The sequence below is a fragment of the Polyodon spathula genome, chromosome 4, assembly GCF_017654505.1.
Source record: "Polyodon spathula isolate WHYD16114869_AA chromosome 4, ASM1765450v1, whole genome shotgun sequence".
Taxonomy (NCBI): domain Eukaryota; kingdom Metazoa; phylum Chordata; class Actinopteri; order Acipenseriformes; family Polyodontidae; genus Polyodon; species Polyodon spathula.
The window spans coordinates 79025152-79053045 of record NC_054537.1 but is presented as its reverse complement, the minus strand read 5'-3'; the positions used below and the strand labels follow the sequence as shown (position 1 = coordinate 79053045).

General features: G+C 35.6%; 1 protein-coding gene across 1 annotated transcript; it reads right to left on the bottom strand.

Annotated features, from left to right (window-relative positions):
• Positions 1-12: 12 nt before the first annotated feature.
• On the bottom strand, positions 13-27854 carry LOC121313983 (CUB and sushi domain-containing protein 3-like). The gene is made up of 12 exons (XM_041246751.1): positions 27675-27854; positions 25066-25243; positions 21259-21404; positions 17236-17316; positions 15936-16049; positions 14844-15032; positions 13928-14071; positions 5179-5367; positions 4188-4373; positions 1997-2191; positions 469-642; positions 13-194 (listed from the first exon to the last, which is right to left on the bottom strand). Exons 2-12 carry the CDS (start codon positions 25215-25217, stop codon positions 13-15), a joined length of 1752 nt encoding a protein of 583 aa, XP_041102685.1. The 5' UTR covers positions 25218-25243; positions 27675-27854.
• Positions 27855-27894: the final 40 nt, after the last annotated feature.

The following is a 27894-nucleotide window of genomic DNA, read 5'->3' as shown; positions in this document are numbered from 1 at the left end:
ACTGTATTACGTTTACTTACGAACACAGACTGGAAGTTGACCAGACCAGTTGTGGTCTTGCTGGCATATCCTCACTGAGGAGCCAATCAAACGAAGTCCAGGATTACACTGATATACCACTGTGTCTCTGTACCCAAAGTTATCTCCAATCACCTGGCCATTAACTATTGGTTCTGGAGTGCTACAGTGTCCAGCTGGATAGGAAAACAGGGAATAACATATTTAACATATAATACATAATATTTATGTTAGATTTGTTATGAAAGTTAACAAATAACAACATTTTAAACTGGGCAATCTGCTGGGGATAGACTTAAACAATTGTGTTTCAGTTTAATTCTGAAACTGGCATACAACAGTCACCAAAGCAACTAAAAACATGGTTAAAACATGTGGCTGATTAGTCAAAGTGTCTTGTAATTACTTGCATCGAACAGTAGAAGGATGAATATAATGTTGTTGCCATACCTAGACACCTAGTCTCTGACCCACTCCACAGCCCAGATGAAAGACATTCTCTCACAACTGAGCCAACCAGCACGTATCCTTGGTCACAGGTGAAAATAGATGTTGCTCCAAAGGTTGTTTGAGTACCAATTTTATTCCCATTAGGAGGGGAAGGCAGTTCCCCACAAGAAATAACTGCAGTAAGAAAAATCTATAACTCAGAACGTATCATGTACAAAAATAGATCACAGTTGACAGGTATAGCAACATGTTCAAAGGCAATGGGATAACAAGAAACCTACAATTAAGGAAAAATATATAACCTACAGATGCAGACAGTTTTTTTTTATTTTGTAGCAGCATTAATCTGCTCTGCAATAGCCATTACCTTTAGATGATTGATATTGTCTTTTGTTACATACTCTCCCAAAACTAACTGTTGTTGCTAGCATAATGACCACTGTCTCGGACAACAATGCTTAAATTGAAATCTTTAAACTTTCATCCAGCAACCAGAAGCTTCGTTAGCAGGAAAAAACTCACAGCAGATGACAAATTGAATGTTAACTTTAGAAGCACTTTGTCACTCGTGCACCTGTACACCAGAAGTTGCTAAAGCAGCTTGTGTAAATGAGCACAAATACACCACTAGCTGAAAAAGAGGCTTGCAAGCATGTGTTGCCAGGGCAATAAAATATATATGTAAAGCTTTGATTGATTAACATCAACAGGCACACAGAAAGGGAGTATGTCAATCTGTCACTGGAAATTGCTGGCAGTTAACTATGTAATGACCACTGTCTCAGGCAACTATTTGAATTATTTTAAAAGCATTAATGTTTCTAGGAAAAAAAAAACACATAAGAAGACTATTGTACAAAGGTTTGTTACTAGATACGTTTCTTAAGTTTTGAAAATATTTTTGATTGAGTGGATGCGTTACTATTTAGTATGTATATTAAGTGTAATAGCTAATATTTGTATTTTAAAATAGCATTATCCCTGTACTTAAAAATATTGTATTCTTCACCTGGTTACACACCAATTGTAGGTACAGTTAAAACGAGACATATTTTATTTAATTTGTAATTGTTTCTCTAATCATGTTTATTGTGTTATTTTATCACCTTTTTCTGTTTGAACAACTTTATTTTGCAGTGGGTGGAGAGTTTCCTTGTAAAATATTGCATATACAATGTTTGTGGGTATTGTGATTCTAAAACGAAAAATGTTTTTTTAAAATGCAGTGATGGTTATTTAAAGTTGTGGTCAGGAGGCTGGTGTAGAGTGTTTTGTTTGTATGGGACTGCGATGTAACCAACGTTTCAATTCCAGACGCTGAGTGGCTATACATAGAATACAGAACAAAAAAAATGAGAGAAACAAAATATTGAAATCTGTAATTTACAGAGTTTGAATGTAAATCAGTTTACTGACAACAAAATAACCAACTTGTTTTTTTACAAAGGAACATCACTATATTTCAAGGCATATCTTTTAAGTGGTCTTTCTTCAGATTTTAGATAAGAACAATTGCTTGTATACTTACTCTGACAGTGGGGTCTCTCATTTCTCCAGCTCCATGCCCCATTAGCCATACACTGGATAGATGCAGGTCCCATTCGGTAATAACCAGGATCACAGCTAAAAATAATCTTTGTTCTGTATTCATAATGGGAGCCGTTTACAATTCTCCACCTCCCATGCTCCACTGTGAAAGAGCCTATACTGGGACATGTGACAACTTGAAACAAAACATAAAAGAAAAGTGGTGAAATTGTCTTTTTTTTGTCTTTTACATATAATTTATTTTCCAATCCAAAATAATGGTAGTTTTATTTTAATAAAAAAAAAATGTGTATAGGTTGTATTAAAGAGAATGGTACTTAAACAATATGTCTTCAATTTACAATAGCCTGCTTTGTTAATATGTACTTCTGTATTGGGATTTTTTCTGTACATCAATTGCTGAATAGTTATGCATTCATCATTAAAGGGGGGCCTTATTTGCTCTAGCATTTGGTATGACGGAATGTTTATTTCAATACAAATCTCTGCTGTCTGTCAAATCCCCCTTCTGACTATCAGTGATTGGTCAAATAGCACAACATATTCTGCCATTAGCTCAGGCACTTTCTGACAGGGTACAATGAGAAGGTTAACACAAATGAGCCACCCAAAGACTCTATCACCATATTTTAATTACATCTTTCAAAACTTTGAGAAATTTAATAATTTCTATGGCTGGAGAGATACACATGGCATTTTTATTGCCAAATCAAGTTGACAACAAACAATTGACAACTGAATTGCTGTTGCAAAATGAGCTACACACACACTTGAAAATGGACAATTATTTTAAGCAATTTTAAGATGGCGTCATTTTGCAGTTAACATGGTTCAGCAGGTGCTATAGTGAAATAATAATTAATAATTTTGAACAGATGTCGATGAAGTAAACCTGGAGTGTGGACAAGAGAGAGGCTTTGCAGCAGAAACAGACATGGATCATATCATGCTATTATGCAGGAATTGCTTTTGGAGGATCCCTGTCGACATTTGAAGATTTATTGCAGTCTTACCAGGTCCTTCATTAGTGAACTAAACACCACTATTACAGATCTGATTAAAACAAGGCTTTGTTCAGCTCAATTCAATAATTGACCACATGTTCGAAGAAGGTCCTGCCTGGAATGGATTAAAAGAGTCACAAGTAACACAGTTATATACCTACTTAAATTGAATGTCCCTTAGACCTGAGATACACAAGCACTTTTTAAGCAATATTTTCTTGGCAGCTCAAGTTGACAATAAAAATTGACTGCGTGTCACTAATTGACAACTACAGTTGTCAACAAATTTTACCGATATTTTTCATGCATGATAGAAAATGTTTATGGGATGTTAGATGTGAGGAACATAAACCTCACTTGATTGGTAAAATTTGTTGTGTAAAAAATGTTTATGTTCCTCACATCTAACATCCCATAAACATTTTCTATCATGCATGAAAAATATCGGTCAACTGCGAAGTTTCCTCATGCATCCACTTGTCTACAGACCAGTGGTCTATTCTTGCCACTTGATTGGTAAAATTTGTTGTGTAAAAAATGTTTATGTTCCTCACATCTAACATCCCATAAACATTTTCTATCATGCATGAAAAATATCGGTAAAATTTGTTGACAACTGTAGTTGTCAATTAGTGACACGCAGTCAATTTTTATTGTCAACTTGAGCTGCCAAGAAAATATTGCTTAAAAAGTGCTTGTGTATCTCAGGTCTAAGGGACATTCAATTTAAGTAGGTATATAACTGTGTTACTTGTGACTCTTTTAATCCATTCCAGGCAGGACCTTCTTCGAACATGTGGTCAATTATTGAATTGAGCTGAACAAAGCCTTGTTTTAATCAGATCTGTAATTGTGGTGTTTAGTTCACTAATGAAGGACCTGGTAAGAACATGGTCTTGGATTGCAATGGACTGAGAGTGTCACAAGTGAGTACCACTGGCACAGAAAATAAATGTGGTTATTACATTTTGTGAAATCCCAGGGCATTCTTCTTAATTCCACTAAAACAGACCCAATATCATTTTAAAGTCATGTCTCTAATTTTAGAGTAAAATAAAAGTAATTTGTTTGACACTAACCCAACCTATGGCCAGTGACATAATGGTTTGGCAATGCTTAATGCTAGTCATTTTGGCATACAGATCACTCAGAAGACACTCGGCTTACCTGAACAACGTGGGATTTTATTATGATTGCTCCATGTACCATCTGGTTGGCATACAGCAGTTGTGAGCTCCTTAGAAGAAAGCCTATACCCATCATTACAATAATAGTTTACACGCGTACCAACTGAATAATCGGTAGTCAGCACGCCTCCATTTATAGGTGCTTTTGGCACACCACAGGAAACGGCTAAAAAAAAAAAAAGTTTAAGTCAAAAAAAGTAAACCATTTTTTAACATAATAAAAAGTTGATGTTAAAACTAACAATCGTTATATAATAGTTATTAAAAGCTATAAAACACCTTGAAATCCAACTTGGTAGCCATCTGATCTATGGACTAAAAACAGTTTATAGGCAGCCTAAAAATTAAAATACTGTATTGTACTGTACCGATCACCGGTTTCAGTACAACCACAATCCCTTACATTAAATACACACCAGAGCCATGCTTAAGACACTAAACATCAGTGATTGGAAGGCTGTGCACTTATATTCAGCTCAGTTCAGCACAGGGTTCACACCTGTAAACTAACCAACCATCCATGGATGTTCCCTTGAGATCCATCTCATATAACCTATATCAACTGTACTGGGTTCGACAATGATTAGTTTTGTAAATTTAACAGTTTGAGTTTCCTGTCTACTTTTGTTTTGTATTATTTCCAATGGTCCAGTAATGCACATATTATTAACTATGGACATGTGTTTAACTATTTGCAATGACTAATTAATCATTCACTTGAATCTTGGCACGTGAGCTAATTTGTGCAATCCCGTGCTTACACACCATTACATACTTTACAACAACAACGCTACATATAAACTTTAAATACACACAGGTGCAGGGCACACTGCCACAGTCCTGCGTTATACATCTTATATACAGTATGGCTATCATTTTACAGTATATTGAACACAGAGCATTGGGATTCAGAATGCCTTTTACATTATTTGCAAGACATCCACTTCCCCTCTTTTAAAGAAGCTTTTTACCTTGGCAAGCTGGGACTGGCGCATCCCATGTAAAATACCCATATTGTGTCTTCCTACAAACAGCAGTGTTTTTCCCAATCAGTCTGTATCCTCGGTCACAAGCCCAACGGACCATACTATTAAGCTGCCCTCCAGTCTGGCTAACAATTGACCCATGGGGTGGTGAATCTGGTGTGCTGCAGTAAAGAGCTGATAAAACAAGAGGAAATAATTAACACATTTCAGGTTATAAAAACTCCAACACAATAGTAACCACCCTTTCACTGACTGTAACAAAAAGCAGTTACACAGAATTCCAATGTTCTACCTACAAGCACAGATTTGAAAATGCAGTTGTCCTGAATACCGGCTTTGTTTTATGGCTATGCCTAAATTATGGAATTGTAACGTATCTTCAATTTCTACCTGAGCTGCAGCTATTTCTTTTTTTTTTTTTTTTTTTTTTTTTTTTATTTAGTTCTTTGCCTACGACTACTAAGGAAACAGTGGTGACGTCCCTGAAGATACAGCAGAACAACGCAGTTAAACGAGGCAGTCTTCCCAGCGACAGCGAGTGGAAGCGACAGCGAGTGGGAGAAGTACAGCGTGGAAAAGTACAGAGCAGTTTCGAAGCAGAAAGGAGAAATTGCATCTTGAATAGCTTTAATCAGAAAACAGAGGACATTGGGGAAACACAGCCGCGTGTGTTTTTCTGATAACAAACAAGCTGAAACTCGGAGCAGCTGATTCAAATTCAGCGCCGTTTTGAGACACGGGCGAGGGGAGGAGCCGACAGCACAGCAGAACAACGCAGTTAAACGAGGCAGTCTTCCCAGCGACAGCGAGTGGAAGCGACAGCGAGTGGGAGAAGTACAGCGTGGAAAAGTACAGAGCAGTTTCGAAGCAGTTTGAAAGCAGGTTGACGGCTGCAGAAGAAACTAAACTTCAAAAAAAAAAAAACCCTCAACATGGTCTTCAAGCCAGTAATCTGTGACACCTGCTTGATGTGGGAAATCCGAGAAAACCCAGCGGAGCTAAACCAAGTGTGCGTAAAGTGCCGCACGATCCAGGATTTGCATAAACTAGTAAACATGCTAGAAATGGAGCTGGAGGAAGTGAGACAGCAACAGGATCTTGAGGAACTGGCACACCCACAATTCATGGAAGTCTGCATCACCCCTAACAGACTGAAAGCCACCAGGGAGATAGAAGGTCAGAACAGCTGGGTTCAGGTAGGCAGAAGCAGGGAAAAAAAGAAACTTCGTCAAACACAACCACCAGAAATCAAAACAACCAACAGATTTGAGTCACTTCAGAATTTTGATGAGCAGAACCAACAACAAGAGAATGAAAGGAACAACATCCAGGACCCTATTGACAGTGGTGACAAGACAGTAAAAAGAAGGGAGGTCATGATTGTTGGGGACTCCATATTGAGAAACACAGCAAGTTCAGTTCGCAGTTTGGACCCCCTTACTACAACAGTGTGCTGCCTTCCGGGAGCCTCGGTCAAGCACATCACTGAAAACGTGGACAGGCTCCTAGAACGAACAGGAGACGACCCGGTAGTAGTCGTCCACATCGGTACAAACAACATTGGAAGAGACAGACCAAAATCCCTGCAAAACAAATTCAGAGAGCTAGGAAGGAAATTAAAAGAGAAAACCAAAACTGTGGTATTTTCTGGTATACTACCCGCACCTTGCAAAGGACCATATGGACAGCTGGAAATAATTAATCAAAACGAATGGTTGAAGACGTGGTGCACACGGGAAGGCTTCACCTATCTTGATCATTGGACCACATTCTACAACGAGGACTATCTGTATAGACGGGATGGACTGCATTTAAATAACAAGGGAACTAGTCTACTTGGAGAAAAGATCCTCGAGCAGGTTCGGAAGCATTTAAACTAGAAAGGAAGGGGGGAGAAATGAACAAAAAAACAGAAGGGAGACCGCATCAAAACAAGAACAACAACTCAGGTAAGACAACCATTAAATGTATTTATCTAAATGCTAGAAGTATCAGAAACAAAATTCTAGAACTTGAAGCTACTGCACTAACAGGTAACTATGATGTGATAGGTGTTACAGAAACGTGGTTATCTGAGAGTGATGGGGACGAATATAATATTTGTGGGTATACACTGTATAGGAAAGACAGGCAGGACAGACGAGGAGGAGGGGTAGCGCTATACATAAGAAACAGTCTTGAAGCCCAGGTGTTAAACCTGGACAAAGAAAATAAAACCGAATCAATATGGGTCAGAATAACAGACAAAAATTCAAAAGGCATAATAATAGGAGCATGCTATAGACCGCCAGATTCAGACGGTGAGCACAATAATCTGTTATACAATGACATTAGAAATGTGTGTAGCAAAGGAGAAGCCATACTAATGGGGGATTTCAACTTCCCCCAAATAAAATGGGAAAACCCGGTGGGTAGCGCGAAGGATGAAATAGAAATGGTGGAAATGACAAATGACTGCTTCCTAACACAATTTGTCAAGGCACCGACTAGAGGGGAGGCATGCCTTGATTTAGTCTTTTCAAATAACGAAGATAGAATAACTAAAACAGAGGTCAGAGAACCACTGGCAAACTCAGACCACAACATGGTCTCATTTGAAGTGTTTTTTAAATCCTCAAAAGTAAAGACTAAAGCTAAGGTTTACAATTTTAGAAAAGCAAACTATGAAGGCATGAAACAGAGACTAACAGAAGTAGATTGGAGTAAAATAGAGAAAACACCCACAGAAGAAGGATGGTTGTTCTTCAAAAACGTAGTACTAGAGGCGCAAAACAATTATATCCCTAAAGTAGACAAATCTAAATGTAAAACTAAATTGCCAAAATGGTTTAATAGATCAATTAAAAAAAATATTCAGCGAAAAAAGGCACTTTACAGAGCATTAAAAAAGGACCAAAAAGAAAGTACACAGAAAGAGTACACAGAACTGCAAATGCAAGTCAAAAAGGAAGTTAGAAAGGCCAAGAGAGAAATAGAAATGAACATTGCTAAAGAAGCTAAAACCAATTCCAAAATGTTTTTCCAATATTACAACAGCAAGAGAACATTCAAAGAGGAGATTAAATGTTTAAGAGATACAAATGGCAAAATCATAGAGGAAGAAAAAAAAATAGCAAATATGTTAAATGATTACTTTTCACAAGTTTTTACAAAGGAAGATACTGACAACATGCCCCACATGTCATCCAGTTCCTATCCAGTTTTAAATAACTTTAGCATAACTGAGGCAGAAGTGTTAAAGGGACTAGGAGCTCTTAAAATAAACAAATCCCCTGGGCCGGATGAGATCCTCCCAGTAGTACTCAAAGAAATGAAAGAAGTAATTTACAAACCGCTAACCAAGATCATGCAGCAGTCTCTTGACACAGGGGTGGTACCGACAGACTGGAAAATTGCAAACGTAATACCGATCCACAAAAAGGGAAACAAAACTGAACCAGGTAACTACAGACCAGTAAGCCTGACTTCTATTATATGCAAACTTATGGAAACTATAATAAGATCCAAAATGGAAAATTACCTATATGGTAACAGGGTACTGGGAGACAGTCAACATGGTTTTAGGAAAGGGAGATCGTGCCTAACTAACTTGCTTGATTTTTTTGAGGATGCAACATCGATAATGGATAATTGCAAAGCATATGACATGGTTTATTTAGATTTCCAGAAAGCTTTTGACAAAGTCCCGCACAAAAGATTAATTCTCAAACTGAACGCAGTTGGGATTCAAGGAAACACATGTACATGGATTAGGGAGTGGTTAACATGTAGAAAACAGAAAGTACTGATTAGAGGAAAAACCTCAGAATGGAGTGTGGTAACCAGCGGTGTACCACAGGGATCAGTATTAGGTCCTCTGCTATTCCTAATCTACATTAATGATTTAGATTCTGGTATAGTAAGCAAACTTGTTAAATTTGCAGACGACACAAAAGTAGGAGGAGTGGCAAACACTGTTGCAGCAGCAAAGGTCATTCAAAATGATCTAGACAAGATTCAGAACTGGGCAGATACATGGCAAATGACATTTAATAGAGAAAAGTGTAAGGTACTGCACGCAGGAAATAAAAATGTACATTATAAATATCATATGGGAGATATTGAAATTGGAGAAGGAATCTATGAAAAAGACCTAGGAGTTTTTGTTTACTCAGAAATGTCTTCATCTAGGCAATGTGGGGAAGCTATAAAAAAGGCTAACAAGATGCTCGGATACATTGTGAAAAGTGTTGAATTTAAATCAAGGGAAGTAATGTTAAAACTGTACAATGCACTTGTAAGACCTCATCTTGAATATTGTGTGCAGTTCTGGTCACCTCGCTATAAAAAAGATATTGCTGCTCTAGAAAGAGTGCAAAGAAGAGCGACCAGAATTATTCCGGGCTTAAAAGGCATGTCATATGCAGACAGGCTAAAAGAATTGAATCTGTTCAGTCTTGAACAAAGAAGACTACGTGGCGACCTAATTCAAGCATTCAAAATTCTAAAAGGTATTGACAGTGTCGACCCAAGGGACTTTTTCAGCCTGAAAAAAGAAACAAGGACCAGGGGTCACAAATGGAGTTTAGAAAAAGGGGCATTCAGAACAGAAAATAGGAGACACTTTTTTACACAGAGAATTGTGAGGGTCTGGAATCAACTCCCCAGTAATGTTGTTGAAGCTGACACCCTGGGATCCTTCAAGAAGCTGCTTGATGAGATTTTGGGATCAATAAGCTACTAACAACCAAACGAGCAAGATGGGCCGAATGGCCTCCTCTCGTTTGTAAACTTTCTTATGTTCTTATGTTCTTACTTATCAACTTCTTGGAGACTCTTTGACCTCATCTGTTGAAGCTATTTTATTTGTTAAAGGAGACTTTGCAACAGATTTATCAGCTGTCCTGCGGACATACTTTCTAACATTTGGAAACTGTTCAGTGGGACAACAGCGTGGATGTTGTGGGTTACATACATAAAAACACACATACACGCAAACATTCACATTCAAGTAATCGAATATACAACCTGTTTAATTACCTTAAATAAACACAACATGGCCATCATGGTAATAAAAATAGTCATAATGAAACATATTACCTTTTGAATAAGTTAGTGCTCCAGATTAAAGATTTTTTTTATCTGTCACACGTTTTGCTTTCTCAACAAGTGAGTCTAATGGATGCCGTTCCTATTTTCATTTGCTGACTTGACAGGAAGACTTTATTTAAATGTTGCTCAATAAACTTTGCTTGATTAACAAAGTAGTAACTACTCAAGTCCTTCACGTTTCATTAACTCCCTAACTTCACTGATAATCTTACACATCAAATCATTCTGGAGCAGCAGTGAGGGAACAATATGCTTCTATGGCAAACTGTTTTAATGTTTAATCCTCAATTTCAGATATCAGCAATTCTATTTTGGATATTAACAATTCTGTTTTTAATAACAAAAATAGAATTATCAATATCAAAAACAGAAATGCTGGTATTCAAAATGGACTTATTGATATAAAAAACAGAAGTAATATTAATTAGATGATGACAGTTAAATAAAATATATCTTGCACTATGTACCACATAACATCTTTTGAAAAATGTCTGAAAGCGCAAGTGACATTGAGCAGTCTCTAAGAACTATAATCTGTAGGATAACAGGAACTCCAGCAAATTGGTTGAGCTATTTAAAATTTATCAAGAATTGAAAACAATATGTCTTTGAAAATGACAGATTTTCTGAAGTTTCATTGTTGTTAGATAGTTCTGTTCTGGCCCCTGCTATAGAGGAAAAAATGCACCTTAAAACCTGTTGTTAGGAGGTACCTCCCTATTAGCCATGATGTACTAAAGGACTGCCTAGCGCTTTCAAATTACCCACAATGCAGTTTATATAAATAAAGAAGTACAGACTGGATGTTCTCATCTAATTAGTATGCAATACATTTTTTTTTATATCAACAATTATATCATTGATATCAGTAATGTTTTGTTGATATCAGAAATAAAATTATTGACATACAAATTCGACCTGCAACAGAAATAGAGGACTAATTGTTAAAATGGCTCTCCATACTCTTCTCCAATATGTCTGGATATGATAGAGGTCAATAAACTGAGATCTGGTCATGGGAACACAATCTCTGCTAGACAGTGCATGCTGGTCACCAGCCACTAAAGAGAACAAAAAGCAGTACACACGCGTCAGCGAGGGCCCTAGAGCTGAGGAATTTCCCTGTATAAATACTGGCTGTCTCAACAAAATAGGGACTATTAGCATGAATGTTTGGCTATACCTACAAAAACAATTATTGAAACATACCATAGTTTAAGGATTTTTTGTTCTAATAAATTAGAATAATAAATTCAGTGGTTATATTTATAAATTTGGCAATAACATTTTTGATTTCCCCTGATCCAAAATGATTATAGGAAAACTGGGAGATAAAACAAGTGAAATGTCTAAACTAGAAATATGGAAAACCAGCAGGATTTTGCTTTGCTCCATTTGTGTGTTGATATGCTCTTCACCTGCTCTTCTGCAAAAACTGACTACTGGTATTTTCAATTGATCCCTTTTGCTCAGGAGCACAAAATGAAATATTCATGTAGTCATTCCTATGGTAATGAAGAACATGCCCTTTTAAATTATCTTTGTTCTGCCAAACAGGAGCAAACATTAATGAAAATAGGTTGAAAGCAAAACCATTTTTAATTAGAAAATACACCGGAAAGGAAAAAAAACACAAAGTAATCAGACTGACCTCTCTAATGCTTTGTGCAAGTTCCAATTTGCGGTTTAACAGTTATTTTTAACAACCACTATGTTAAGGTGTGGGGCTATACAAGGGGTTTAAAGCTAAATGCAGTCTTTTTTTATTAATTATCATTTTAAAAATAAATTATAAAGTGTAAGACACTGTTAACAGGATGGCTTTGTAAGGGTGATGTCAGACCAGAAGAAGGACGAACAGACAAACAAAGGTAGGGCAGTGAATCTGTGACGCTACGGCATCCAGGGTTTTATTGTAAAAATAACAAACAAAAAGGTTTAAACAAAACACGCTACTGAAAATAAAGGGTGCGTTGGCCAAACAAACAAAACGGACAACACTAAACAAGACAGTGGACGAACCAACAAACTGCCTGGCAAAACAAACTAGCACTTCCAGCACACTGTAGCAATTGTTATTTTTTAACTTCCTTCTCTCTCCCATTCTCCACTCACGAACACACAACCCCGAGTGAGTGAAAACATGCAGTTTTTATGCAGCTGTACCGAGACTCGATTGCTAATCAGTCATTCAATTGAAGTCTCAGTACAACTGCACGTGAATTAATAAAAGTGCAATTCCCCGTGCTCACATATTATTTTACTTACACGTGAAGTGCTGTGCAATCCTCGTGCCTAAATACAAAATATCCATTTGAAACACTTGTGCTTGTAACCCATATTTATATCCTGTGTATTTTATACATAAACACCAACATTAAACACACTACATACAACATAAAACACTTATAAACATAAAGGGGCGGAACACTCTGCCACAGACACCTACAGGCTATATTTTTAACTTCCTTGATCCTGAGACCAGGTTTGTTAAAAGAAAAATAAATTTGACTCTGAGATGCGTTGTTTGCTTTACACGAGACCATGAAAGCATACACAATATGAAGCCAATGTTAAATTAATATATGGTCAAATAATTATGTTAGATTGTATTGTGTTATAATACAAGCCCAGAGGCTACCATACATTTTACAGCACACAAAGAAAAGTCAAACTTTTAATTTAGTTTGTTCATTTGTCTACAATCTAAGCCCTCCAGTCTAAAAAATAAATCATACAATGTCAACAAATAGTACCATCACTTACAAACAGAAAAGTTAAAGCGAACATTAAGATTGTGCTGTTTTACTCATATGAGACTACATTGCCATAAAAAAAGGGAATAACTACTAAATCAACTGTAATATTTTCTTGGAACTCATGTAAAGATAGCTGGCCACAGGACTAGGTACCGTGTATACCATTAATGAATGTGCTATAGAAAAATAAAGGCATTTGAACAAATATTATACATTGTATTGCTGTGCATCAAAATAATAGATATTGTACAGTACTTCAGCACTGTACTAGTACTGTTTATTAAACGATCTAGAAGATTTTTTTTTTCTGAGCCAGGGTCGCTTTGTTTGGTGTCATGACCAGGTGCTACGATGCCTAGCATAAGCACTGGAAGAACGGCATAAGATCAACAATTGGAGGCTGCTAGAGATTGCAGAATGCTGGCAGATGTAGACCAGCGCCTTATTTTCCCACCTGAGATTGCTACAACTACCCTTCGACCTGACCTTGTCAGCATACCTTGTTATCACGGTGGAGCTAACAGTGTCATGGTAGGATTCTGTGGACGAGGCATATGAGAGGAAGAACAGTGGGGCTGGAGAGTTTGTTCTTCTAAATTTAAGGCATTTGTGCTTTACATTTAATGAGAAATCATATGTTGATATCCAGAGGTGTTGCAAACCTGCTTTCATTACATATTCTTGCTCCTGTAACTAATTTCAGTGGAAATGTATAAATTACAGCTTTAAGACTGGGAAGCAAAATGAAACAAAACCATTGTAATATTTTGTAAGATTATATAAAAACATATGGGACACAACCACACAAGCCACAACAATAATACTGCACAAACAGATTTCTAATAAAAAGTGTATTAAATTGTAATACATACTTTGGTACTCACCAACATATCTGATGCGGAACCCTTTCTTGTTCGTGCCATGATCTGCAGACCAGCGGAGAAGGGCTTGGTGACCAGTGGTGGTTATGTTGAAAGAAGAATAATCTCCACTAAGGGTAGCCAATATAGCGCTATGGCTGCTTGGCCCTACAATGACAAAAAACAAAAAAGGAACAGTAAATATATGATTGAAAAAAGTTTTAAAAGTTTACAAAATATTTTAAAATATGCCATTTGTGTGTGTGTGTGTGTGTGTACACATCTCTATGTTTTAGTTTTCATCTATTGCTTAAAGCAGGGCTTCTCAAACTCGATCCTGGGGACCCCCTGTGTCTGCTGGTTTTCATTCCAACTGAGCTCTCAGTTACATAACTAAACCCTTAATTGAACTGAGAATTTCTTGATTAGACATTTTACTTGTTTTCAGCTCTTGAATAGTTGCATATTTCAAGTTAGCTATAAAATTTTGTAAGTAACTTGAGCTGCAAGTGTTTAACAGCTGAAAACAAGTAAAAAGGTCTAATTAAGCAAATTATCAGTTCAATTAAGGGTATAGTTAAGTAATTGAGAGCTCAGAGGGGGGAGGGGGGTAAAGGGTTGCAATTGGCATTTTTCCATAAATCAGGCCCATAGCTTTCATGTGTTTCAATGGCAGTCATGTTCATCGATTTCAATAAAACACATGTATTCACATCGTTTTAACCACCCCTAGTTTTAACAAAAAGCAGTTACCGTAAATAAAATATCAATGTACCCAGAAAAAATGTGTTTGAATGAAATGAGATTGACAAGTAAAGATAAACTCAAGTGTGTTTTACATTAAAAGAGGATGGATTAAACCCCCTGGGAGTGAAGCCCAGCAGAATTTGTATACTGTCAAACATAACAAATTTAAGATGCATTTAGTATAAAATCTTACCATCAAAAATTTCAAGTATATCAAATTCTTTCTCTGTCTGGAAGAACTCAAAATACAGAGTAATGTGATATCCCTTTTCCACTGTAATACTCCAAGCACACATCTGTAAGTTGGGGTAACTATCAGGGTATCCAGGGCTTAGAATGACTCCAGTAGAATCAAAGCGCATGTCATTAGCAGGACACAGCACTGTTAAAGCAAATGGCAGTTGTTATATAAAGCAACATAAACTGTAAGGGTAAATCCTACAGATGATTTCATTATCTCAAACAATTCAAGAAACTACAGTAAACTTCTACTTTCCTAAAGAAACTTACATTGAAGCTAACACAATAATTATATAAATCTCAGCTTTAAAACATGATATGTGGTATTGCTTTAGGTAAAGTAAACTCTTGGTTTCTATACCTTATTCTTGGGTTATCTGCTTGCACTCCCTGGGTCACTTAACCTCAGCCGTGCTTTCTGTGTAAAGGCATGTTACTGACTCAAAGCATGTCAGTCAATAGGGGAAGCAGCTGATTGGTTATTGAGAGGAAATAAGCCAATGAAGGGGTGGGGCCAATTTCGCTCAAGGTGAATTGACCCAGGATGCACAGGACAGTCAAAAAGCATGGCTTCCAAACACACTTTTCTTTACTTGTCTTTACTTTAGTATCAGACACCATGTTTTCAAATGAAAATACAAGTTTCCAAAAACATGTGTTTCTTTCAAAGTACGTGTCAAGGTCTATATTTTACTTACTACACGTCTGCCTCTTTTCCTATAAAATGAATGATGTGCATGACGGAGTGAATTTATTTACGTATTCTGGTTAGCTTAGGGTTCCTTTAGGATGCATAAAGGCTATATACCAAGAATCCTAATCAATTTAAATATATGTGCTTCAAAGGTTGATTAAACAAAACTGGTCATGGATATATCAGAAGGAACTCGTTCCCCAAACAATAATATATAAATATATTATATATATATATATATATATATATATATATATATATATATATATATATATTTATAAAGATATTGTAATACTCATCCATGGCTGTTTATTAGAAAGACAAACGTACTGGTACAAAAATTATACTAACCTTGGCAAGACGGGGGCGGTCCATCCATTTGTAAACGCTCTGCAAGTCTACATGTGAGAATGTCATTACCTACTAGAGTAAATCCTGGCAGACACTGGTATCTGATTATGTCTCCTGTCGGGTAATTAGTGAAACTGTTAATATACTGCAAAATACTGCACATTTAATTACACTTTTACTTAATTATCAAATGTAGTGTCATTTTTTGGTGAACGGAAATACTTTCATATATCTTCCTATCATTTGCTGCACACTGAATCCTAGTTCCTGCTGAATCTACTGTGGTGTGGCAGGATAAATGAGCCTCACTCAGTTCAAAATGAATATAGAGTCTGAAAAACTTAAAGATGTGCAGAAAAAAAAAAAAAAAAAAAACTTAAGCCACTTGCAAGAAAGTTGTTTTGCTAGAGAGAGGAAAGAAAGGCTATTACTGGCATCAGGCTGCTTCTAATTCATTTAGTTTTCAGATCTTGCAAGGATTGCCTTAGGGGTCATCTTCTTTGGGAATGATTAGGGTAGATTCTCATTAAAGGGATAAGAAGCAGACTGATCAAGCATGGACAGCAGTGGTTACAGATACTTCTGAGTTTAAAATAAACACGGGGCATCCGAACAGAAGGGGGTTGTTAAAAGCCTCTGTTACTAATATCTAATATTACTACTATAGTATTGAACACCAGTTAATATTGTGCATCTCTTGCAGTAATAATGTTTCTCGATATTTCTAACTTGTGCTCAATGTATGGTACTGGCATTGAGCTGTTGCTGTACTGATGTACCTGGATGTGGATGCATAAGATTAAAAACTGGGATACAATTAAAAACCATAACTTTTTAGTGTCCCAGGAAGGCATATTGAATTCCCAGGACACCTTCCTCAAAACCAGGACGATCCAGGGAAAACAGGGACAGGTGGCAACCCTAGTTACAGGTTAATCAAATACTTCTCCTGCCCCAGCTCATAAAGGATGTAATCAGATAGTGGTATTTTTTAACACAGGCCAGGTAAGAGATGAGGGGGAATAAATGTCCCCTTAAGTGCAATAAGAAAACATGTCTGCTATGTAACTTTTTTTTATAGCAAATCCAACAGTCTATACCCCAACAAATACAATGATCTGTGTTTATATCCATCATTAATTTATAGAACATATGGTAACTAGCTATGGCATAAAGGAAAAGGCATTTTGTTATCTGGGAGCACTGGAATTTTCTACTAATTAGCACAAATGTGCGACACACATCCCCTACAATTAATTATAAATAAAGAGGATTTTAGAAAGAGCTGAAGTTACCATACCTATCTCAAATTCATTGTCATCTGTCAGCACTTCTGCATTCGGGACTTCAGGAGGCGCCTGACATACTCTCAGGTGATATGCTACAGAAATTAAAAGGACATAAGTATTATAAGGCTTTAGCATTTTTAATTGGATAATGATCCATGTAAATTTGCATTAAACCAGTAAAGCGAGTACAAAATTAAATAATCACTATTTGAAAAGTGATTACACAAAGCCACCTCATTTACAACAATGTAATGTATTCAATATTCCCAATATACTATGAAGGATATATGTTTTAAAAATGCTTTTACTGTATATGTGCTAAAATTACTGGTATTGTAAAATGATAAGTAGTTGAAGCATTTACCACTGAAATAAGTCTAAACTGATTTCTAATTAGTTAGAGCTTTAAACACAGCTCTCTCCACAGTACAGTGAGTTAAAGTTTGCCAGACTCAGGCTATTGATACTTACACTACGATTACATTTTAATCATCTTTATAGTAACTTTTATTATATGGTTGATTTAGGTCTCATTTAACCTAATAGCTCTGACAAATACTTTATTACATTAACAATTATCTTCAGTAAAAAAAAAAAAACAAACAAACAACGAATTTCAATACCGCACAGGCAATTTTTCAAGGGGTTGCAGTTATATCTAAATGTATTACCTTGAATTAATTTTTAAATCTGCATTTTCTTTTTTCCTTTATGAACTCTATAGCCATATGATTGCACTTCCTCTAGGCAGGATACATAGTAAAGATCTTATCACCTTGAAATTCGGTTTTAGTTTTTAAATATTATAATAAGTACAGATATACACTAGAAAGGACCGTGTTCATGTTGTAGGCCTATGACACATGATGAACTGTAGGAAATAAATAGGAAAGCACACAACACGGCTAAATCAATTTATTGAGGCGACAATTATATTGTGATTGGCTCATTGTTGCTCTTTATTTTACTCTGCAAATAATATTCTGCACTTTATATATTTACATTTTCTACCTATTCCTTTTGGATAAGTGTATTGCACCATGATTATTTTAGGGTATTTATTGTAGTCCTGTTAAAATGTTATAATCTCACTGGAGTGAATAAGTAACTTCAACATTAACAAATTCATATAGCCAAAGTTCATGCTTTTTAAGCTAGGTTGTTTTTTTACCTAACAAACTGTATTTTGTTTCCAAAACAAGTCATTGCACTACTAGGTCTCACCCAGTGAACACAGAATTATGATATGCTGTAGCTCTGTGGCAAAGTGGTTGATAGTGTGCAGGTGCAGGTGATTAAAGAACAGACAGACAATTGTAATCCAGGTGAAAAGGTTTGTTTTATTTATTTTTAAGTCCAGTGCCTGATGGCAAAACAAACAAACAGTAAATAATAATGATGATAATTAATACAGTGGCGTGTATTATTTACATTTATAATCCCCCAAGCAGGTCGTAAAATAATAGTCCCGTTCTTGTATCCCCACATTAAACACAAAACACATATATGATAGTGTGTGAATTAGTGATTGTGGTGCAGTACAGTTTTACAGTGGTACAAGTGAAGTGCTGTTCCGGGTTTGTGCTGGCCTCTGGCGACAGCTCCAGAACATGTTAGCCGTCTAGTGAATACACTCAACAATAGACAGAACAAACAAACACTTACTATTTATTTCACCAACAGTACAGGTCCTTCCAGGTCACTTAACACAACCAAAAATGAAGGAACAGATAACATTGCTTCGACCCCTATTTATACCGTCACTCATGACCCCTTGGTAAATGATTGCAGCTGCTTTTTATGATCTGCAGCTGCCACATCATTTGCCCTCCGGGTCAATGAGTTAGTGTACCGAAGCTCCGTCTCTTTTCTACATGACCGACTTCCTTTTAACCAGTGTCAGGTCACGTAGTCAGAGTATTCTGTTCCCGTTACTTAGCACCCTCGCAGGTCGAGAGGGAAATTTACCACCAAGAATCACTGTCTTTCTGTCACAAGCTCCCATAAGAAACACAAAAAAGAAGTAAGCTGGACACTGCACCCTCCATCCATGAAGTGTACCGCTGCAACATACAGTACAGGGACTCATTATAAAACACATGTGTTACTAATACCAGTACAGTCTTAACACTTAAAAGAGTGATATGCTGCCTGACGAAATCTAAAATAAACCTTTGTAGTATGGTGAAATTATACTGGTAAATACTCATTTCAGCTACTAGGGTAATTATGGGGGTATTGATCCAGGATAATTCTTTAAAAAAAAAAAAAGTAAGGTCTCTGTAACTAACGGGAAGGTAAAATAGGACTCTGCTGTTTGTTTTTGATTTGGGGCATTGGGGCGAGAGCCTGTGAGTCTGATGTTCAATAAGCTTGCATGGATGATATTGTGAAAAGAAGTGAAGAACAATCTAAATTGAAAGGAATCTGCGATTACCCTGTTTTCACTGTAGAAGCACTGTTGGGTACACACCATGAACATACACCATGAATCCAGACCATACATTCAGGCCCAACACTAAGATAAACACACAAATGAGTCTCTTTTTGTGTTCCTTTTTTAAAGCCTACGCCTGGAATTGTCTGTAAACAAGTTTAAATTTAACTCATAAACTCATCCCCCTACAGCCAGTAGAACCATCATGATTTCCCCTTACCTAAACATAACTAATATAGATTTAAATACAATGAATTGCATTGGTTTTAATAATACACAAAACATTTTCATATATGACTAAAAAAAACTTTACTTAAAAGGGTAATTTAAACAATGGCCTCTGAGAAATCCAGCTACAGTTTGGTGAGCTTTGCAAATTAAACTAAACCTACACTAAATAAAACAACATTTTGAGGAAACATAAATCAGTCAGAAAAATCACTCCCGAAAGCAACCTTCTAAATAATGCTGTAAAATGAAAGATACAAATCCTGAAAAAGATGCGTCTTTGAGTCTTTCGGATTCATACAAACCATTTCCACTGGGCCTTTTTTTTTTTTGCCTACCAGTTGCAATATGCTCTCAAAGTTGACGCTTGCATACATAAAAAGTACCTAAAAACAAAAACTGTCAGAACTGTAGCCAATTATCGAATGTTAACACTAAAACAATAACGAATACAAAAATTAAGTCAGTTGGCTTTATCATTGTTTTTGTGATGTTATTTGGTATTTTAATTATTCAAATTTGCTATTTTAGTAGCTGATTCCATCATTAAAAGGCTGATAGAATCCAACTTCTTAAATTACAAAAAGGGGCAGCATAATCAAATCTAGTAATGTTTAGTTCTCATTTTCTAACAAATGAATTTAAAATAGTGCATAACAATTTATGTGAGGACCTCAATATTATTTTTTTAATTTTAAGAGTAAGTATCTTCAAATGACATATTGTTAGTTTTACTGTTCCCTTAAATTCTGAGCATTTTTTAAAAACTCAACTTTAGCTTTTTGTGTAATTGCCTATGAGTTCATTCTCCTTGCCATATACATGCAATCTCGACTACATCAGCTAGTGCACAGCAGTGTTTTGCCAGCAAAAAAAAAAAAATGGAACACCACTTCACTGGCTCTACTTCTAAAAATACATGATGGCTGATCTAGCATAATGTATGTTACATAAACCTATGGTAGGCAAACAGACCTGAAGAGATCTCCAAAATTCAGGTGAGAGCAGCTTAGCACAGACTTATACAAGCATTTCAGTAATTGAAATGACAACCAGCCAGATTTTTTGCAAACATAAAAAAGGGTAAGTGACAGTTAACAGTAACTTCTACTGGATGTTTATACAGTATAATATGAGAATGGCAAGTAATGGTTATGGGAGAAGTACATATAATTTCTGTACAGTTTGTAAGTTTTTTAGACTAGGACTGCATTACTAATTACACACAATGATTATGAATCAATTATGGAATGTAGTATCTAAGTGGTTGGAAGAGTGAAGTAAAAATGTATTGTAATATATAAATATATGTAATTCATTATTAAGAATCAGCAACAATAAACAAAATGTAATAATGAAAGGTACCAACCGTGATAACTGAGCACAAAGAATCCACCAGTCGTAAAGTCACTATGAAATTTGATCAGGTCTTGGTTTGATGTGCTGTACACAGAATCTAGTGCTGTATTTCCACTGAACTGGCCAATCTGAGGAGAGTTTTGATCTGCACCATCCCTAAAAGAAAAAAAAAAAAATCTAAATTTGTTATACTGAAATGCTGACTGACTGAAATGGGATTCCAAGCCTTGTGTCTCTAATGGGTCACTATTATTTGGCTAGTGATGTAGCCAAGGAGATGGTTTTAAAGTTTAAAGTTTTTGTGTGAGAAACATTCTTGATATTGTCTACCCAATCACAACTAATGCATCCTCTGAATAGTGCATTTGTTTTACTGTCCGGCAAAAAAAAAAAAAAAAAAGAATAAAAAGATCAACAGAACATTAATTTAGTCCACCTTCCAAAGATAGCAGCTGCTGCTTTTAGCGCACTTATATTGGCTATTTTATTTTATTTTTTTAAAATTTGTATTTATTTGGTTGGGACCACATACAAATAAAAACATTCATGACTGAATATGCTTTGCATTGTACATTCGATTTAGCTGAAGCTAATTTACATTGATAGTCCCAAACATAAAACAAAACATACAAAACAATGACAGTAAAATACAATAAAAAATCAGCAGGGAGGGGGGCTAATAAAACAACAATACAATTAAAAATACTAAAACAACAAAAAAATACAATTCAAAATAACAATAAAATACTATAAAAGAAAATCAACAAATGAAGGGGACTAGATGTGGTCACAAAGCTGGTCCTGTTTGAACCAGTTTTTCAGTTCTGATAAAAAGCTCATGTAATCTGATATACTTTTCATAAAGTCTGGTAGCGTATTCCAGAACATGGCACCCTTAATTGAGAAAGCTGTTTGGGCAAACTTAGTGCGACTTTGAGACACTATACAGTCTCCTCTTGTAGTTGATTGAATGAATCTTACTGAGCAGGGTTGAACAAATTCCCTTAGGGGCGGAGGGGCCAGTTCATGCAGAGACTTAAAAATCAGACATGCATTGGAAAAATGTATAAAAATATGAAAACTTAACATGTTACATTTCGTAAGAATGTGAAAGTGATGATATTTTACTGGCTTTTTGTCTAGAACTTTCAAACTCTGTTTGTATAGAGAGTGAAGTGGTTGTAACATAGTTGACATATACAGTAGGACATATGGGGTAAAATCATAGAGTGCAAATACATCTTAGCAGCAGTTGTAGGTAAATACTTTTGAATGTATCTAAACTTTGACAGGTTAAATTTCACAGTTTTGAATACTTTTTTATGTGTTTCTTAAAGGCAAGGTGTGAATCTAGTATAATGCCTAAATACTTAAATTCTGAGACAGTGCTAATCATCTCCCCCTTTACAAAAATGGGGAACTGATTCTGCTTTGTATGTTGCCTAATAGAAAAACACATTCCCACTGTTTTACTCACATTCAAACTCAAGCAAGAGTGATCAAGCCACTCTGACACCTCTACCATAAAAGCTGTTAATTTTGTAGCAGCTTCTTGACTAGTTTTAGCACTTACATAAACCAGTGTATCATCAGCATACATTTGAATATTACTTCTGGACAGACCAAAGGTAGATCTTAATGTAGAGACTAAATAATAAAGGCCCTAATATAGATCCCTGAGGGACCCCAAAAGTACAGTTCTTAAAAGTTGATTGACTATTGCTTATTTTAACACTGTTTTCTATCCGACAAGTAAGACTCCATCCACTTCAGTGCCTGACCAGACAGATTAAATTTAGACAACTTAGACAGCAAAATAGTATGATCAACCGTATTAAAAGCTTTCTTCAGAACCAGAAATACAGCTCCAACAACACCACCTTTATCAAGCTCAGATTTAATCCTTTCTAAAAAATAAGTTAACTGTTTATAGGAGTGTTTTTCTCTAAACCCAAAGTGCATAGGGTGTAAAGAAGAACTAGCGTCTAGATGCGCCAAAAGCTGTTTTACTACCACCACCTCCATTACTTTTGAGATTACTGGGAGTAGACTGAAAGGTCTACATTTATTGACCTCTTCACGGTCACCAGCCTTGAATCCTGGAATAACTACTGCAGACTTCTAAGCACTCGGAGATATCCCCTGATAAATTATATAGATGGGTGTTTTCTATGTGTTACGCATAACAAAAGATTAATTCAACTTTTCCACAGTTGAAGGGCCAATTAAGACAACGTCCTACTGTTGTTTGTGGAATAGCCAAAATTATAGTTTGCACCACTTACAACAATGCAGCATACTCTACAGTATGTCTGAATTGTAAAAAACAATATGCAGAACACTGGCCAGTTTTATATATTTGGACATTTAGGAGTGATGCATTGTTAATATGGATAAGCTGGAGAAAAGGTTTTGTTAAGTGTTCCACATATTCACAAAGTCTTGTGTGGGGATATTTCTTTGTGTTCTGCCTTTACAGGTATGCCTGACCCCTGTGGGTAAGACTATGTACAGTAATAAAAATTAATATTAAAATAGCTTAGAGGGATCATTTGGTGTGTAAAGTGTTGCTGTTCAGGCCCAGATACTGCCTGTTACATATGTACATTGTCAAAGACAGTATCCATGAATAATGTGTTTGTTCATTCATTCTTAAATTGGTGCTATTGTAAATATACTGCAGCAAAAAAAAAAAAAAATCAAATCAATAACTATTATTAGTATATGGCATTTTGTCAGCCTGGCCTCAATGAATAATTATTTCCAGAAAGATAAATGGTTAATAGCAAAATTAATTTGCACTCTTTATATTACCAGCAAAAAGAAATCAAGTTAATGAATAAGTATCAGAATGTTAATTCAGACACAGCAGAATCAAAAATAAACCAACGTTATTTAACTTTGCAGCTGAACAAAACCATTATGGTGAATTATGAGTCAGACAGAGCATTACATTTCTATGAATGTTAAGCAGCCCTTTGAAGAACAATGTACTGGCCAATCCACTAGTAGTCAAGCTACTTCATTAGAAACTGTAACTGTACATCGTATGTCAGCAAGAGAATGGAAAGCATGCTATCTGAGTGGAAACAGACACAACATTTTGGAGTTATTTAAGAACAACTGACTGCAGTAGATCTAAATAAACTAATATTAACTTGTTTACCCAACCACAGAATTAGTTTGATTCAAAGGTTTAAGTGAAGTCAAATGCTATAGTTTGTAAACTGTTTTTTATTATACTGTATCTGATACAAAAAAAAAAAAAAAAAAAAAAAAAAAAACTTGTGATGTTTGCAGAACATGAGTACATGAAAAATGAAGAATGATGTAATTTGGTAGGACACATTTTCTACTATGAGCAAATTAAGGTACTAAATAAAGGTACATTTGAATGTTTTTAAAATACTAACAAAGGCCTACCTTTTCTGTTTAATATGTGGTATTATCTCTGTTTAACTTCACACTAAGACAGTAGAGGTTTCTCATATCAGCACAGCTTTATTTGATTTTCTAAATATGACTTGGTACACCTAACGTGACTACATTTTAAAGCAACAGACAGCAGTGTAGATTTAAATGTTTAAGGCCAGAACGTAACTCAAATTGTATTCCTAAAGTGAATAGATTCTTTGGGTACCCATAAAGATTACAAATAAGCAGCACATTAATTGGTGAAGAGAATTAGCACAAGGGTTCGATGAAGTGAACTGATACACGTGATTTGAGAAATCTAAGCAAGGTCTTTGGACAAAACACATCCTTTAAAATGTTGTTCCATCTACTGATATAAATACAAATGGCAGTTATTGCTTACCACACAGTAATAAAGTCATATATTTGTTCTGTTTGTAAGACTGTAAAGTTGATGTATATCCCATAACCAGGTGGAACTCTAACAAGCCAAATGCAGTCTTGAAAATTTGGATACTCATCAGGGTACCCAGGGGAGTAAATAGTACCATTCATTGCTGTAATGTTTCCACCACAGAGAGCTGTGAAAGCAAACACATTCACATGTTAATGTTTTCAGTAAAAAAAAAAACAAGATAATAATGTCTCCTTATAGCAGAGCTTGGTGATGAATTGCTGCTTTAAACTGTTGGTAAATATTGGTAGATATGAAAGTTTACTAATGTTTTGTTTGGCTTTGTTTCAAGCATTTTCAACTTTTCTCTGTGTATTGTTTAATTTATTTTTGTCTGTTTGAACCTTAAACTGATTATTTAACTCCTAAGTATCCAACCATATCAGTATACTTACTGCAAGCTTTGTTTATCTTTTCAAAAAATACATAACTTCCTGGTGTACCAAAAATTGTGCCCTGAAGAAACTGTTTTTCTCACAGAAGAGCATGTTCTGTGCAGACTAGAGTCATGGGGTGAAATCCATCTCAGTTACATATGTGAGCAGGAGGATGATGGGAAATGTACTTCTGACAGGTCCATGTGGGTACATGGAAAGCCATCTTAAAGCAGGGAATGCAGTTTCAAAGTTTAAAAAAAAGCTTGTAATTCTTGTCAAACTGGTTGCAGTCTTGCAGAGCTCAGGAAAAACACAGTTTCTTCAGGGGACAATTCTTGTTACACCATGAAATTAGATCAGAGGTAAAAAAAACACAGTTTTATTTATTTATTTATTTATTTTTAAGATAAACAAAGCTTGAGGAGGAATACCGGTATGGCTGGATGCTCGGGTTATATAACTATTTTGTGTTCAAATGGCCAAAAGTTGAAACATACACAAAATAAAGCCGCGCAAAACATTAGTACTTGCATACCTGTCAATATTTACTTGAACTCTTGTTCTATAAACGTCTGTTTTATTCTTTTAAAATAAAATAAAAATATAAAAAAATGTTTAAGTTCAAAACATTTTTTACCCAATTTACTTCATATTTGGTTACCCTGAAATCTAACACATTTACTTCATGTCCTCCAATTGATTTATATGTATTTTAATTACTATTTTTCAATTATTTTCAATTTTTGTAAAACCTTTTGTTAATTTGATTAACTATGCTAGTAATTAAATACACATATAAACAAACAACAGCAATGTTTCTGTGTGTAAACACTGCACCAAGGAAACTGAACTAGTCATCTTTTAAAGAATTAGAGTGCAATGGTGTATTTATCAAAGTTGATATGTCTTTAGAAAGCTTTATTCTCGACTCCTTACAGCAGATGGAAGATATTTTTACACAAGGGGATTATGACATGCAATATGCTCTGAGGAAATCTCCTTAAAAGAGGAGTATATCTCTGCTAAATAGGCTTGTAGAAATGAGATCAGACTTTTTTTTTTTTAAAAAAACTAGGTCAAATAATCTTGCAGCACTATTGTACATGAACATTATGTTACACCTTTTGTCAAAAAATCTGAAAATATATTTTAGGGAAACTTCAGGAGTAATAAGATTGTAGTTGATTTGCATTGTGCATCCAGAGAAGAATTTAACATACAACAAAATTAAATAAATACATCTTTTGTAACTTAAAACAAAATAGGCTTATGTGCCTTTAAATCAATGAGCACTTGAAAGTCATAATTTTCATTAAGGTATTGTGCTTTTCTTCAAAAGCCTGGTTACTACTGTTATATACTGGCTAAAACAAATACCCTCTCCTTAGAATTTAATCTCTGTAGATGTTATAATACTGATAAATGAAATTCACTACAATATGCATTACATCTCAAACAGTACCTGTGTAGACTGTGTTTACATTTTAACAACCTAACATGTGGGGTATAATTCTACATGGCATAAACCTTTGAGATTATCAGGTTATGTGTTTTTTTTTTTACTTTACACAGCAGATTTTGAAATAGCAGGTAATGCTCTGTGTGGCAGGGCAAAAGCCCAGCAGATGTAAATAGTGTCTGGAGAAGGTATGGTTCCAATGGATGGGGTTAAATCCATCCCTGCCAACAATCACAGGTGTGGCCATTCATCAATTAGGTAATTGAGCGATAACTGGGGAAATTCATCTTAGTCATTTTGATACAGTTTTTACATTTGTACTTTCATTTACTGCGATAGCTATCATTTGAATGTCCATACAGTATGTTTCATGAGCTCTGCCTACCATTACAGCCATGCACCCATAGTTTCAGAGTAATTCTCAAAGCATTTACCTTACAGTATTTTCTCTAAAGGAACACATTGGTTGGGTATGAAATATATTAACTAATGTATTCCTCTAGTTGTTTAGATTCAGTTTGTATCATGATGAATACAGCAGAGAATGATACCTGATTTTAAATTACAAGACAAACACATTAGTACTCCATACCCATACCGAGTTTAAATATTTATTTGCTGAAAAAGCTTGTCCAGTTAGAATCTATTACTGATATTAGACCCCACTATTTTAATTTGTTTATGAATATGTGGTAGGAACGGTCGTTTTTTTTAGGCCTTACCTTCACATCTAGGCACAGGGTAGTTCCAATTCCGACTTAAACCATGGAGGCATGTTAGCGCTGCCTCTCCAATCAAAGTGTAACCATGAAAACACTCAAAAGTAACAGTTTGTCCCACGCTGAAATCATTCCCAATCAAAAAGCCATTCCGGAAAGGACGGGGATCAGGGCAGCTTTGCAACTGATAGGCTATATAATCAAATGTGAATAATACTGCTGT

Excerpts from the sequence above, each read along its gene's own strand:
- LOC121313983 (XM_041246751.1), bottom strand. The coding sequence starts at position 25,217 with ATGAATGGTACTATTTACTCCCCTGGGTACCCTGATGAGTATCCAAAT. Across the intron at positions 2,192-4,187 it reads TAAAATCCCACGTTGTTCAG|TTGTCACATGTCCCAGTATA; the intron begins GTAAGCCGAGTG and ends TTTTGTTTCAAG. Across the intron at positions 643-1,996 it reads TGAGAGACCCCACTGTCAGA|TTATTTCTTGTGGGGAACTG; the intron begins GTAAGTATACAA and ends TTCTTACTGCAG.